Raw genomic sequence first — 14,956 nt, forward strand, 5'->3', positions numbered from 1 at the left:
TGTGGTTGGAAAATAGTGTAAGGCGGTAAAAGGATGAGAACAGGAGGTTTGGAAAGGCAGAGAACTAAGATAGTAGTTTTAGACTGATTAAGTGCATTGTAGTAACGTGTACTATAATGTAATGATCCTCACTTAGACTGTGTTCGAATGGTCTTTACGATTAATGAACTCTCCCATGAAATAAAATATTAAGTGTTCTTGTTTCTGGGGTAAACTCATTAGTCAAGCATTTAAGTGAAGGTAAGAAATTACCTTCACTTACATGCTTGACTAATGAGTTTATGTGTGTATGAGCACTGACTATATCTGCTATTAAATGCTAATTATTATACTGACAAGGATTTTTACTTCATCATGAGGGAAATCAATTTAAACTGTTACTTTAGTAAACCTGTGTGTGTGTGTGTGTGTGTGTGTGTGTGTGTGTGTGTGTGTGTGTGTGTGTGTGTGTGTGTGTGTGTGTGTGTGTGTGTGTGTGTGTGTGTGTGTGTGTGTGTGTGTGTATCTAGTATATATGTATCAGAGGAAAATATCTAATAATAAAGTTAACGATAAGGAAAGTTCACTCATGCATTTTTTATATTAAAATTAAATATTAATAAAAAAGAAATGCAAACCATGTTGTTTGCAGAGATAACGAGCTTCCTGTCCCTCTTTAACAGCAGCACACAAACATTATCCTACCCTCGGGTCACCCTCTCTTAAATCACCCTCCGGCAGGAAATGAGGTCAGAGCTGGACGAGAAACAGGACATGATGCAAGTGCTCCAGGAAACAGCCGACCGCCTCTGTCAGGAGAACCACCCCGCCAAACAGACTGTAGAGGTGAGGTTGCCTAGCAACAGCCACCCCACTCCGCTGGGGGCACGAGATGGTGACCTTCACGCACAGGGTCGGGTCTAATATTGTGTGCATAAGTCAGAGTGAATATAAATCCTACTTTATTCCTAAAGTGGAAATTAACAACCTTCATATGGAAATCTCCAAAAGCTTTTGTAGCAATGGATTGAGACACTTGGCATTGAAACATCTATTATTCATTGTTTTTTTTCCCTGTTATTTTGATATGGGTGCACACACTTTTGTGGTACCACATGTGATCCCGCAAGCACATTTGGAGACTCTTGGACTATTCTTCATCTGTCTGTCTGTCTGTCTGTCTGTCTGTCTGTCTGTCTGTCTGTCTGTCCCCCAGGCGTACAGCGCGGCCCTGCAGACCCAGTGGCAGTGGGTGAGACAGCTGTGTGTGTGCGTCGAGCAGCATCTCAAAGACAACGCCGCCTACTTCCAGGTAGGACAGCCCAGGGCACTAGGCTCCAGCCCAGGGCACTAGGCTCCAGCCCAGGGCACTAGGCTCCAGCCCAGGGCACTAGGCTCCAGCCCAGGGCACTAGGCTCCAGCCCAGGGCACTAGGCTCCAGCCCAGGGCACTAGGCTCCAGCCCAGGGCACTAGGCTCCAGCCCAGGGCACTAGGCTCCAGCCCAGGGCACTAGGCTCCAGCCCAGGGCACTAGGCTCCAGCCCAGGGCACTAGGCTCCAGCCCAGGGCACTAGGCTCCAGCCCAGGGCACTAGGCTCCAGCCCAGGGCACTAGGCTCCAGCCCAGGGCACTAGGCTCCAGCCCAGGGCACTAGGCTCCCGCCCAGGGCACTAGGCTCCAGCCCAGGGCACTAGGCTCTAGCCCAGGGCACTAGGCTCCAGCCCAGGGCACTAGGCTCCAGCCCAGGGCACTAGGCTCCAGCCCAGGGCACTAGGCTCTAGCCCAGGGCACTAGGCTCTAGCCCAGGGCACTAGGCTCCAGCCCAGGGCACTAGGCTCCAGCCAAGGGCATTAGGCTCCAGCCCAGGGCACTAGGCCCCAGCCCAGGGCACTAGGCTCCAGCCCAGGGCACTAGGCTCCAGCCCAGGGCACTAGGCCCCAGCCCAGGGCACTAGGCACCAACCGAGGTCACTAGGCACCGACCCAGGGCACTAGGCCCCAGCCCAGGACACATAGGCCCCAGCCCAGGGCACTAGGCCCCAGCCCAGGGCCATAGGCTCTATGCCACTTACCACTGCTTATGTGCTAAGAGGCTTTAAGACCATAGTGTCTTGATACCAGAAACAAAATATACTATACAGCATATGATTTTGTCATATGTTGGCTCTCTGTGAGTCTCTCTTACTGTGTGCGCTTATTTGTGTGTGTATTCTTTCCTCAGTTTATGAATGAGGTGCGCGACTGTGAGTCGTACCTGCGTCAGCTGCAGGACACCATCAAGAGACAGTACACGTGTGACCGCAACAGCAGACTCGGCAAACTGGAGGACCTGCTGCAAGACTCTATGGTACGACCTGCGGTTTCTGTCCTACTCTTACGTTCAAGGGCTGTTCAAGGATCAACAGAGAACTTCTGGGGAAAAACTATTCTCATGCTGTGCACGTCTCGCCTTACCCCGCTGCCTTCAGATCTGTGGTATCCACTGCTGTGCAAAGCCAGCCTTTGGAGTTTCCATTGAACTTCTTATGAATACATAAGAATACAGCAATAAATCCTTCACAGACGTTACTAGAGCTCCTTTAAAGACGAGCCGGTTGAAAGTGAGCGTTGAGGTTCATCTGAAATGATATTGAAGTTTTTAAAGATTATTTTGTAGACCAGCACTGATTGCTGCTCTCTGCAAAGCATGATGTAACTGCAGCTCCTGAATCGTCCTTCTGCCTGAGAAAGTATTAGCCTACTGTTGGGTTATAAAGAACATGGGCTGATAGGCCTGTTTGTCCCTGGTAGCCATAGCAATAGGATGGGTGGTAATCTCTTGTGCTGGAGGATTCTCGCTGAATCATGCCCCCTGTGGTGTCTTAATTAATCGCATCGCACAAACAAACACATGCATGGATGCCTGCACTCACACAAACACAAACACTTTCTCCCACGCACACATTTTCCATAAACAAACAAACATACACACACACACACACATGGGCACAAGCACACATGTACACGCACACACATACACACTGAACAAATACAAACATACACAAACACACACACGCACGCACGCACACTCACATTGTGGCTCAGAGCAGATGGTTGCCGGAACAAATAGGAGCAGAGATACGGGCCAGTAGCCCGAGCACATCCCTCAGAGGTGTGTTTGTGAACATACGTGTGCAGACACATAGGGAGGCCTTCAGCTGCAGTTAATGACGTTTCCAGTCGGTTGCGTTCTAGCTCTCTCTGGGGGGCGCCCCTCTCACCTCTGTACCGCTCGGTAAATCAAGTTCAGGAAGGGAACCAATCTCCTCTCTGCTCAGCAGGGCTGAAGCTGGGCTGTCACTGCTCTTTCCTCTCCTAGTTATCGTTCCTTTCCGTGTTACGAAATCAAATCTCCTTTTTCGTCTATCTCCTGATGTGATGGCTTGTTTTGCCTCAGGCCTGAAAAATATATTTTTTTAAATATGAAATGGTGGGATATGTTATAAAATTAGCATTCATAATATTCTGAAATAAAAGTACCCCTGTATTCACTACCTGACTTCCTCATCTGTCTGTGATAACGTTAACATAACGGGGTGATGGACAGTCCCGCTGACCAATGACACGTGCCCTACAGGAGGAGAAAGAGCAGCTGATAGAGTACCGCAGGTCTGTGGCCAGCCTGGTGGGGCGGGCCAAAGCGGTGGTCCAGCTCCGCCCACGCAGCACCGACACCCCCCTAGGGGCCGCCACGCCCATCAGAGCCATCTGTGACTACCGACAGATAGAGGTGAGGACACACACACGCACACACACACCATCACTCACACCATCTCACACACAACAACACACACACACCAACACACACGCAGACACCATCTCACACACACACACACACACACACACACACACCAACACACACCATCACATACACACACCATCACGCACACAGTCACCATCACACTACCAAGATAAAAGGCTCACTTCAAAAGCTCAATGAACAGCCTTGCAGCGTTAAGATGTCACGACGGTTCCCTGTTCTATTGGACACACTGATGCTTTTTGTTCTTGGAGAATTCGTTTCCCAGACCACAGCAGTGCTCATGTCGTTTCGCTGTACAAACTGAAACGAATAGCAGGAACCGTGGTGCGGTTCAGTCATGATTAATGAGAATAGCAGAATTCCATTTGCTAATGTTATTGCTCTTTTTTTTTCATGCCAATCTCATACAGCACACATGAAACGGCCCAGACACACACTTTATATCCCTCCTCTCTCACTCTGTCTCTCTCTCTGTACATCTCTCTCCCTCTATGTGTGTGTGTGTGCTGTGATATCCTCTGGGATTTCCAAAAAACGTTGAATAATGTAGTTGCCACCACCTTGGTGGCTCTTTGGTGGCAGATCGGTGTGTGTCTGTTAGAGCGCTCTCTATTTGAGGTCCTGGTTGGCACGGACACCTGACCGCATCGCAGCGCTTCTATTTTAGTCCCCCACAGTCCCCTCTGACAGTTTGTGCATGGGAAGGGCTGCAGTATGTGGCGGACTATTGGCCAGGTCATCTTTGGCAGTGTTTGTATTCTCAACCATCTAACGCATGATGGGAAAAGCAGGAAGACACCCGGGCTGTGTTGGAGGTAGAGATGCTGTAAGCATGCTAACAGGGTGATGGCTGGGTGTTCCTCCTGCAGTCAAACTGCATAGTCCATCTATCTTTATCTGAAAAGATAATAAAAAAAATACTTTTCTCCTCCCCTCCTCTTTTTTTTGTGTTCCTTCTCTCCTCTCTCTCTCTCTCTACATGTCCTCGTGGTCATCTGCTACCTCGGACTATCCCGCCCCCCCCCCCCCCCTCCCCCTTCTCTTCCCCTCCCTCCTCTGTCCTCCTCTTCCTCTCCTCTGTCGGCTGGGTTTGGCAAGACTGACATTCAGGTATAGCTGTCTTCTCCCTCTCTCACCTCAGACCCCGCTCTCACACGCTGCACACTCCGCACACTCAGGGCTAGCATGAGATAGCACCGAGGGCTAAGTGTCATTCAGGATACATATAGAGGTATGTAGGGAGGGACATAAGGTCAGATGTTGGGGTTAAGGGGGCATTTAGAGACATACGTTAGCGTTCTATAGAGAGTGGATGCTTAAAACTGGACAGAAAATCAGGGGTCAGGGGTCATTAGGAGAAATCTGTCGATGTAAGATCATTTCCGTTGGACAATGGGGATTTTTAACTGATGTAATAATAAAAAGATGCTTATTCACATGTTTAATGCTGTCAGACATTTTGGGGGTCTTTCCCATTGTTAGTAAAGACCATTTGTCAGTTGGGGCAGGCTGCTTATAGTTAACCTAAGTTAAGCTGAGCTAAGAGAACTGAAGCGACCTGAATTCAGACTGAGGCTTTCGGGCAAATAGCCTTCTTTAAGACATCTTTAAGCTTTAATGTCCATTTCATATGCTGTACGTGCACTTCTTTGCATTATTCAAATGTGTGAGGGGCTTCTGTGTGCGTGCATGTGTGCTCGCGTGCAGAGGGATGAGGTGAGAGAAGAAGAAGTGGGTGGGTGGGGAACGGAGATCCTGTCTATCTTATCTCCGCGCAACCTTGAAAGTCTTGCCCCGCTATTACTGCTTTTCTTTATGCTTCTTTCTTATTTTTTCTAGATTTACACTTATGTATGCTAGATTTCTAATCTAATTACTAATTCTAATTGAGTCAAGATTATATTTGACAGCTGGGCTTCTGAAACACATTCAATCAAAAATGTGTTTTGTTGAAATATGTTCTTGCTTGTTATTGGAGCAACCATAGTCTTTGTGTGGCACCATTCTTCTACCTATTGCTTTCCCGCTAACCAAATTAAAATCATTAACCAATGCGATGTTAATAATAAGTGCCATTATCTAATCGTGGCTTTGTGATTTTGTTTTACATGTTTCTGTTGTCATTGTCGTTTTTTTCTCAACTTTCCAACTCTCTTCTCTCCTTCAAACTCGTCTGTCGTGTCCTCTGCTCTTTCCCGTCGGCATCTCACCATCTTCTGCTGTTGCTCCTGTTGTCGCTGTCTTGTGAAAACATCTCTCCACCTCAAACCAACTTGTTATTTTTCCTTCTGTTCTTTCGCTCCCGTCTATTCTTCTCTCCTCCCACAACCCATTTCTGTCCCTCCACCTCTCCTCCACCCTCCTCCATGTGTCCCGCCCACCCATCAACATCCTGTCTCCCCCATCTTTTCTCCCCCATCTCCTCTGATCTCCCCCGTTTCTTCTCTAATTTCTCTATCCCTTCCTCTCTCCCTTCTCCCCCTCTTTACCCTCTCTGTGTCTCTCTATGTCTCTCTCCTGTCCCTCTCTCCCCACAGATCACTATATCCCGTGGGGAGGAGTGTGTGTTGGAGGACAACTCCCAGAGGACCAAGTGGAAGGTGATCAGCCCCAGTGGGAACGAAGCCATGGTCCCCTCGGTGTGTTTCACCGTCCCCCCTCCCAACCAGGAGGCCATCGACACCGCCAGCAGGTACTGTAGTACACACTGTTACTCTGCTGCACTCCACTCTGTACTTTTCTGTTTATGCTGCAGTAATAAACGTCGTTCTGATCTTCTTACCCCTACTCTACTATATTCAGTTATATTATACTCAGTTATTAAATACTCTGTTCTATTTGACAATACTCTGCTCTACTTTGTTCTACTCTACTCTTCTCAACCTGCTTATAGTTTGTACTACTCTGTTTATCTACTTTCATCTTCTGCACTCTACATTACTCCACTCCATATTACTCGACTCATCTACATCACTACTCTATTTTGCCACAATATTTTTTTCATCTACTTTCTACTTCTAAACTCCACATTACTCTTTATTACTCGAAAGCAATATCCCTTCTCTATTCCGCTTCATCTACTTTACTCCACTCTGCTCTGCTCTAACCTACGGTTTGTGATCGCACCATGTCCGGCGAACAGTATATCAGTGTCTGAACCCCTCTGTCCGCCCGTCCGTCGGTCCGCAGGATGGAGCAGATGTACCAGAAGGTGATGTCCCTGTGGCACCAGCTGCACATGAACATGAAGAGCGTGGTGTCCTGGCACTACCTGACCAAAGACCTGCGCACCGTGTCCGCCTGGAGCCTCGACACTGTGAGGACAATGATCCGACAAAAACAACCAATATAGATACAAATAAGAAGTACAGAAACTCTGGATGCTACCATCAAGAGTATTGTTTTAAAGCTGCGCTTACTAAATGTACATTCCAATCACCCCGGTCGCCCCCATTCCTCCCCCTGTCTCCCCCCTTTATTCTATCTTCCCTTTTCTCCCTCTAACCCCCCTTCCTCCCCCTGTCTCCCCCTCCTCCCCCCCCTGTCTCCCTGTCTCCCCCTGCTGGTCCAGATGCGCTCCCAGTCTCCGCCGGAGCGGGACCAGGCCCTGGATGAGCTGGAGTCCCACCTGGCGGACTTCCTGTCGGACAGCAAGGAGAGCGCTCTGTTCACGCCCGCCGAGAGGTCAGACCTGGAGAAGGAGGCGCAGCAGGCCCAGAAACACTGCCAGGACCTGCTGCTCAACATGGAGACCGGTAGGGAAATATACATGGATACACATGCACACGCCAACGCACACAAAGACTCACTCACTCACACACATGTGTCTTGGATGGTATGATTGCTGCGTCTGTAACTTTTTTCTCTCTGTCTCTTTCTCTCTCTCTCTCTGTCTCGCTCTCTCTCTGTCTCTCTCTCTCTCTGTCCCTTTGTCCCTCTGTCTCTCTCTCTCTCTCCCTCTCTCTCTGTCTCTCTCTCTCTCTCCCTCTCTCTCTCTCTCTCTCTCTCTCTCTGTCTCTCTCTCTCTGTCTCTCTGTCTCTTTCTCTCTCTCTTTGTCTCTCTGTCTCTGTCTCTGTCTCTCTCTGTCTGTCTCTGTCTGTCTGTCTCTCTGTCTCTGTGTGCCTCTCTGTCTCTCTTTCTCTTTCTCTCTGTCTCTCTATCTCTGTGTGCCTCTGTGTGTTTATCCATCCTTCCTCTCCTACCCCCGCTGCAGTGGAGAAGGACGAGTCCGTCTCCCGGTCCTACCTGTCTGAGCTGCGTGACATCAGCCTCCACCTGGAGGACGTGGAGCGCAGGCTGACCCGGGCCATCCAGACCCCGCCCCTCAGCCACCTGTCAGGGGACGGCGCAGACGGCACCGCCAGGATCACCGAGCAAGAGGTGGGTGTTGCCCGGGTGATAGTTTAGTGTATTTGGTTTGTTTGTCAGAGACATTGTACAAATCGGCATTGGTCTTATTAAGAAGAGCTGCATTATATGGGGTTACAGCATTTATAGTGTGTCAGGGGCTTCCCCTGCTGGTTGTAAAGGGGAATGACAGGCTGTGTCAAGCGACGTACATCTATATGAAGCCAATTCTAACATTCAAATAAGTGATTGACAATTTTAAACATAAGTAAAATCACTCCTACTAGGTGCTTAATAAATATGCCAATATGTACAATTTGTATTTTATTTTGAGGAAAGACTCCTAAAAGAATACAATATAATAAAAACATTTACATTTATATTCAAGAAAAGAAAAAGCATACAGGATATTCTTCAACCAAAACTACATTTAGAAATGGTTTAGCGTTCCCATAGCCTCATGGATAACCACTGTTTGTGGACCTCCTACCTCCCTCCCCCGATTCCCCCCCACCCAGAAGATGCAGGCGGAGCTGGAGGCTCTGCAGTCCAGCGTGGGGGAGGTGTCCCGGCGCTGCGTGGGCTTCTTCCAGGACAAGCCCACCTCCTCCAGCGTCCCGGCCATGCGCTCCGAGCTCAGCCAGGCTGTGGAGAAGATGGACAAACTGTACAACCTCTCCCACGTCTTCCTGCAAAAGTCAGTGCACTGCTGTCAGGGTAGCACGCACTGTTATGGGTGATGGAGGTGGTGTTATTGTTAATGTCGTCTTGGTGGATTGGTTCATTTGGTGGCAGTTGATAGACAGAAATTACGAAAATTAAAAGGACATAAAAATACATTACAAATCGGTAGTGACCTCATGATGTGATGCAATTCCGATACGATTTTTGTACTGTAAATATTGTGATTCAGATATTATGTTTTTTTTTATTCGATTTTATGTTTTGCGTAGTATTCGGTTGTAGTTTTATGGTTATAACCTTGGATTTTAGATTCTTCAGGCCTGTTGGTGTCCTCTGTTTTCTTTTATATGAAAGTGGCTGAATAGAACAGAACCTAGATCATGGGTATCAGCCATAAGTGAGTTCAATACAGCGCCCCCTGCAGGATGGTACATCTTAATGTTTCCACTCAGATCACATGATGACTCTGACTTCCCTATTGAAACAGACGACCCGTTTTATTTTATTTCTTTGAATTGGACAACAAAGTCTAGAGCACCGAAGTTGAGAATCAGTTGTGAGCCAGAGAGATCATTATCTTAGCAATAGAATAATATTAGGGCTTTTACTATGATGCCTTATGTCACATGATGTCACGTTTGCCCACTCTTTCTCTCCTGCCAACGCTCACTCTCTGGCTGACCTTTGACCTCCAGGCTGAAGACGGTGGACGTTCTGATGAGCCGGCTGGGGGACACGGAGGAGGTGGTCCGCAAGTACGAGAGCAGACTGAGCGACGAAGACACCGTCCCCGCCGACACCACCGCCATGCAAGTCCTGCAGGAGCAGCTAGCGGTGAGGGACACACTCACTCACTCACGCACAGAAGGAAAGTGTTAGCTTACAAGCTTAGAATGTTTCAAACTGTTAACACTATTGCACAAACTCACAGACTCTACATAGCCCACGAACAAGAACTAATCAGACCAAGAAAAAAAGCCATCAAACCAAATTTTCCACCACTTAATACTCTGTCTCTGCCCCGTTCTTCTCCACCCACGTCTCTAAAATCATCTAATCTAAGAGGCAGAGCATTTTTTATAATCAAATCTAAACCTAAAATGCGTTTTCATCCTTTCCTGGGCTCCTCCTAGCCTAGGAATCAGACGAAGCTTGTGTGCTCATGTTTCATCTGCTCTGCAGATAAGGTCTGGCTCCCCTCCCATACAAAAAGATTTCCGATAGACTGACAAAACACAACCGTCTATCTAATATGAGACGCTATAAATGCAATGACATTTTCAACAACAACAACAACTGAGATGGCTGCCACTGATTCAACATTCTGTTGAATCCGCTACAGACGCTATCAAATGAACTGGACGGTATACTTTCACTAAAATAAGAACCAACCACTGTTTGTTCGTTACCGTGAACAAACCGTGTACCATGCCGACCGGTCGAAGCTCTCTCCCGAGTGCTGGCTGGGAAACCCTGTGTGCCCTGATTCGTGAATGCACCACAGGTGTTCTGCCCCATCCTGCCCCAGAGTTCAATCCACCTGACTCGGGACACACCCCCTAATCCTCTCCCCCTCCTCCCCTCTCTGTGTAGTCGTGGCAGGGGGAGCTGAGCGCACAGGACGGCGTGCTCCGCTCGCTGCAGGCCGAGGTGGAGCGGGCGAGGGAGGCGGGCTCCCAGCTGGCCCGGCTCCACCCGGACCGCAGCTCGGAGCTGGAGCGCTACCAGGAGAGGGCCAATCAGATGGCAGAGAGGTGGAGCAACGTGGAGCGGCAGATGGAGACACGGTGAGCAGGGGGAGGCAAGGCAGGAAGGAAGGGAGGGGACACCTGGTCGAAGGGAGGGACGCTACGAGCCAGGGTAGTCTGAGTGCCAAGGTTTTTTTTGACTCTAGGCCAAAAGGTTCTGGGTTTGATCCCCAATGATCCATACTTATCGGATCCTTGAGGAAGTTTCCCAATATCTACCTGCTACTTAATGATCTGTATCGGACTATTATCGGTATCTGCATTCACTTTCTAACCCCTACCTGCTCCTTAAAGCCCTCTATCTGTGGTGAATGCCTAACCCTTACCTCCTCGTTCATGCCCTCTCTCTGTATTGACTGTTGAGCCCCTAGCTGCTCCTTAAAGCACTTTATCAGTACTGTGTGTCTTTGTATAAGAGTATCTCCTAACTGGTGGGCTGGTACATGTTGTTCCAGGCGTGCTGACCTGGAGGTCCTGGGCTCGTCCCTGCAGCAGTACAAAGACGGCCACTCGGGCCTCATCAGCTGGATCGAGGAGACCACAGAGAGACAGGAGAACACACAGCCGGGCCAGATGGACAGCAAGGCCCTGTCGGAACAACTGGCTCAACAGACGGTCTGTATCAGGGCGGTCAAGGAGCAACGTCACAAAACAAATGCTGTACTTGGTTCAAATCAATGTTTGTGATGTTTTTCTAGTGTTTTACGTTTAGTTTTTTTTTTATTCCATCCCTAGGCCTTGGTAGTTGAGATCGAGGCGAACCAGACCAAACTAGACCAGTGCCAAATTAACGCCAAACAGTACTGTACCTCAGTCAAGGTGTGTATCTGTTTCACCAAACAAAATCATTTCTACTTGCTCATAGTGAACTATGATGAAGTATACTAAGTGTTCTAAATGTCTCTCCACTCTGTGTTTTTGTAGGACTATGAGCTTCAGTTGATGACCTACCGAGCCTTCGTGGAATCCACCCACAAGTCCTCCCTCAAGAGGAGGAGGATGCACTCCTCCTCAGACGCCATTTCTCAAGAGGTAAGGAAAACGACGAGGGACAAAAGGCCAACGCAAACTTGCCCCTCGACATTACCAGTTGCTAAGCCTATTCCTTTCTAGAATTCCATTCATTATGTTTCTTTTCTTGTACACAATTTCATTGTTTTATGATGAATGATATGATAAATGAGCCTTAATTCAACTGTCTCTCTGTCGCTTTTTCTCACAATTTCTCTATGCCGATATGTCTGCCTGAATGTATTCACCATTTAAGTTAATGAATGCATGCATTTGTCTGCTCGTGTCTGTAGTTCATGGACTTGCGGACACGCTACACCGCCTTGGTTACCCTGACAACGCAACACGTCAAGTACATCAGCGATGCTCTGAGGAGAATAGAGGAAGAAGAGGTTTGCACTTTTACTTGTTTAATATTTCCCCATCTGTGATTTTTACATGCGCCCACATTTTTGCATTTTTACTTTCGAAGTCTTTGTACATATATTGCCTCTTTGCTGATTTCCCTCTATCGCCCCTCTCATTATACTATACCGTCTCTGTCATGTGTGTGTGTTTGTGTGTGTGAATGTGTGTGCAGAAAGAGGTGGAGGAGGAGATGCAGGCCAGGGTGGGCCCGGTCTCAGATCTTCTGGGCTGGGTGAAAGGTCTCCAGGGGCGGAGCCTTGGCCCCAACGCTGAGTCCTCATTGGCTGCTCAGCAGGTACTGTTATATGTGCTCTATAAATACATTTTATTTGATGCATTACAAATGAACGCATTACAGAAAATTTACCATGTATTTTCCTTTCCATTACATGGTATTCCATAAAAAATTTACCAAAATTGATTTTAGGAAATTAGCAATGCTCCTGAAATGAGAGTTTTATATTTTCTGTTTTCAGGCCGTCACAGAACAACTCTCCGCTAGGAAGGAGGAGGTCGCTGAAGCCATCAGGAGCACCCAGGTGTTCCTACAATCTAAACAAGCCAGCAAGTAAGACACACAAACTCACGCCCACTTACTCACTCGACTCACTCAACTCACTCACACACAGAAGAACACAGACCTCCCGGGCCCTTAAGTCCTCATATTAACCCGGGGGCCCCTGTGTTTCCTGTCCAGGTTGTCCCCAGAGGAGAGTGCCCGGGTCAGGGCCCAGCTGGAGGAGCTGACTTCCACCTACAGCCAGCTGTGTGACAGCTCCAGCCAGCAGCTCCGAAAGATGGAACACCAACTGGCCAAGGAGGAGGAGGAGAAGGTAAAAAAGACAGAGAGAACCCGACACTACAACAAACGAGTCGGAGGGAATTGCGCTGGGCAAGGTGGAGGAAGGGGTGGGGGTCGGATACAGGGGGGAGACGGGGGGGTGGGTGGATGAACAGCACACATAGATCTAAAGGTTTGTGGGAAAAGAAGGTGTCTCCGCCTGTCCAGAAGGAATAGAACTTCAGAACTGTGTTTTATTTTCATGCAAGCTTTCGAAAACAACCTGCAGTCACGCTGATGTTTGTCTGCACAACAACGTCGCCACTTCAGCCGCGTGGCTTCTCTGAAGTGTGCTCGCCATCCGAGAATGAGAGGGTGTGTGTGATTGTGTGCGAGGACCGTTTGAATACTGTATATAACGAATCGCATGATGTGTTTGTATTGCTCGACCGCTGTATGTTATGACATCAGCATCATACCGGGAATTGTGGAGTTGGTTTGATTTGGCTCCTCCGACCCTTTTCAGACACCAGTCCACTAAACCATCCACAAATTCGATCAGTAATTCACTTTATTTATCACATACTAAGCTGAGGTAACCAGTAGGAGCAATTGTTTTCATGTATTCATTGAATATATAAAAATTTCCATTTCAGTGACGATTTTCTATCAAAATCAATTTTGCAAAGAAAATGCTTTTAGCTCATTCTTTTGAAAGAATCACATGTGGACAGAGGATGCATTGGACTGGGCTGTCTGAACTGGGTCGTAGCACGGAGCTTTGTTTTATCACAGCTCCAGAATGTATGCATCTCTCATCTTCTCATGTCACGAAACCCTTCACCCTTCACACGGCCACCGTCATCTTCATCACCTCACTATCGTCGTCGTCACCATCATCATTATCCTCATCGTCATGAAACACATCTGCTTAATGGCTAACATGGCTAATCTGTGGTCTTTGTGGTGCATCAGTAGGGTAGTGCTGCCATGCTAGCAGTTATAGCTGTAGAACCCTAATTTGGTTTGGGGGTGACATTTCTGCTGTGTCGCTCGCTTAAGGATGCGCTAAAACGTTATTGGTTAACCGTTTAAAATGTTGTTGTAGTAGTAGTAGTCATAGTAGTAGTAGTAGTAGTAGTAGTAGTAATAGTAGTACGAGCAACATCATACATAAATGTTGCTCGTACTAAAACGTTATTGGTTAACCGTTTAACATTTTGTTGTAGTAGTAGTAGTAGTCATAGTAGTAGTAGTACGAGCAACATCATACATAAATGTTGCTCGTACTAAAATGTTATTGGTTAACCGTTTAACATTTTGTTGTAGTAGTAGTAGTCATAGTAGTAGTAGTAGTAGTACGAGCAACATCATACATGTTGCATTAGTTTCACTTTTTTGTGTGTAAACATTGTAGATCTCATACAATCACTGTTGTGATATTCCATCATTTTGATGTTTGGCATGAGATGATTACAGCATTAAAAGTCAAAGTCAGCCTAAATTATGGTAATAGATATTTAATAGTTGTTTGCTTGTGTGCAAGAATGCAGGCTGTGTGTGTGTGCAGATGTCTGTTTAGCTCAATTTGTTGGACTTATTAGGCCAAGCAGTGGTGTGGATTTCAGGATAACTTTCCTGTTTTCCAGTTTCAATGCTTGTTAACATGAATACCTCAAAACGGCCCGTCGCGTGAACGGCGGGTCCATTAAAAAATGCTCTTATTCCCCGAGAAACAGAAGGTTTAGATTTTCAAGGTGTGTTTAGGCTGGAAGAGCACCAGAGGCCTGCTGTGCAACGTACTCACATCACCGTTTTGAGCATGATGTGTCCAGATCACGAGTGTGTGTGTTTGTGTGTATGAGCGTATGTGTTTGTGTTTTGTTTGTGCTAATGCTCTAATGCAAATTATTCATGTGTGAAACTTTCAACCAGCATTTTGCTTGAAAACCACTAACAGCGGCCATTGGAGATTCCCAGAGGACATCTGAGTTCAAACCAGAAATGGAGTACATGCTGTAGTCATCTTGAATGAGTTGTTAGACAGTACATTAGTATTGGGTTATGAGTTATAAGGTTCAGGTCAAAGGTACAATACCGCATGCAGACCGCTTACTTCTCACCTGTTGCGCCTCGCTCTACCAAGCACAGGGCTGCCCACGATAAGGTAAGTGTGGCTCGCCCTCTCTCTCTCTC

General features: G+C 47.5%; 1 protein-coding gene across 12 annotated transcripts in view; it reads left to right on the forward strand.

Moving 5' to 3' along the window:
- Nucleotides 1-14,956, forward strand: part of macf1a (microtubule actin crosslinking factor 1a) — a 171,104-nt gene that overhangs the window by 70,722 nt on the left and 85,426 nt on the right. For all 12 annotated transcript variants that reach the window (XM_030346895.1, XM_030346896.1, XM_030346894.1 and 9 more), the window contains 19 exons: nt 721-825; nt 1,196-1,291; nt 2,200-2,325; nt 3,595-3,747; nt 4,879-4,890; nt 6,318-6,472; nt 6,970-7,096; nt 7,352-7,535; nt 7,995-8,161; nt 8,647-8,825; nt 9,508-9,646; nt 10,406-10,599; nt 11,016-11,175; nt 11,296-11,379; nt 11,485-11,592; nt 11,865-11,963; nt 12,152-12,274; nt 12,456-12,547; nt 12,677-12,812. In XM_030346895.1, the coding sequence (XP_030202755.1) occupies nt 721-825; nt 1,196-1,291; nt 2,200-2,325; nt 3,595-3,747; nt 4,879-4,890; nt 6,318-6,472; nt 6,970-7,096; nt 7,352-7,535; nt 7,995-8,161; nt 8,647-8,825; nt 9,508-9,646; nt 10,406-10,599; nt 11,016-11,175; nt 11,296-11,379; nt 11,485-11,592; nt 11,865-11,963; nt 12,152-12,274; nt 12,456-12,547; nt 12,677-12,812 (2,439 nt within the window). The remainder of the gene's footprint in view (nt 1-720; nt 826-1,195; nt 1,292-2,199; nt 2,326-3,594; nt 3,748-4,878; nt 4,891-6,317; nt 6,473-6,969; nt 7,097-7,351; nt 7,536-7,994; nt 8,162-8,646; nt 8,826-9,507; nt 9,647-10,405; nt 10,600-11,015; nt 11,176-11,295; nt 11,380-11,484; nt 11,593-11,864; nt 11,964-12,151; nt 12,275-12,455; nt 12,548-12,676; nt 12,813-14,956) is intronic.

This window comes from Gadus morhua, chromosome 22, assembly GCF_902167405.1.
Source record: "Gadus morhua chromosome 22, gadMor3.0, whole genome shotgun sequence".
Lineage (NCBI taxonomy): Eukaryota > Metazoa > Chordata > Actinopteri > Gadiformes > Gadidae > Gadus > Gadus morhua.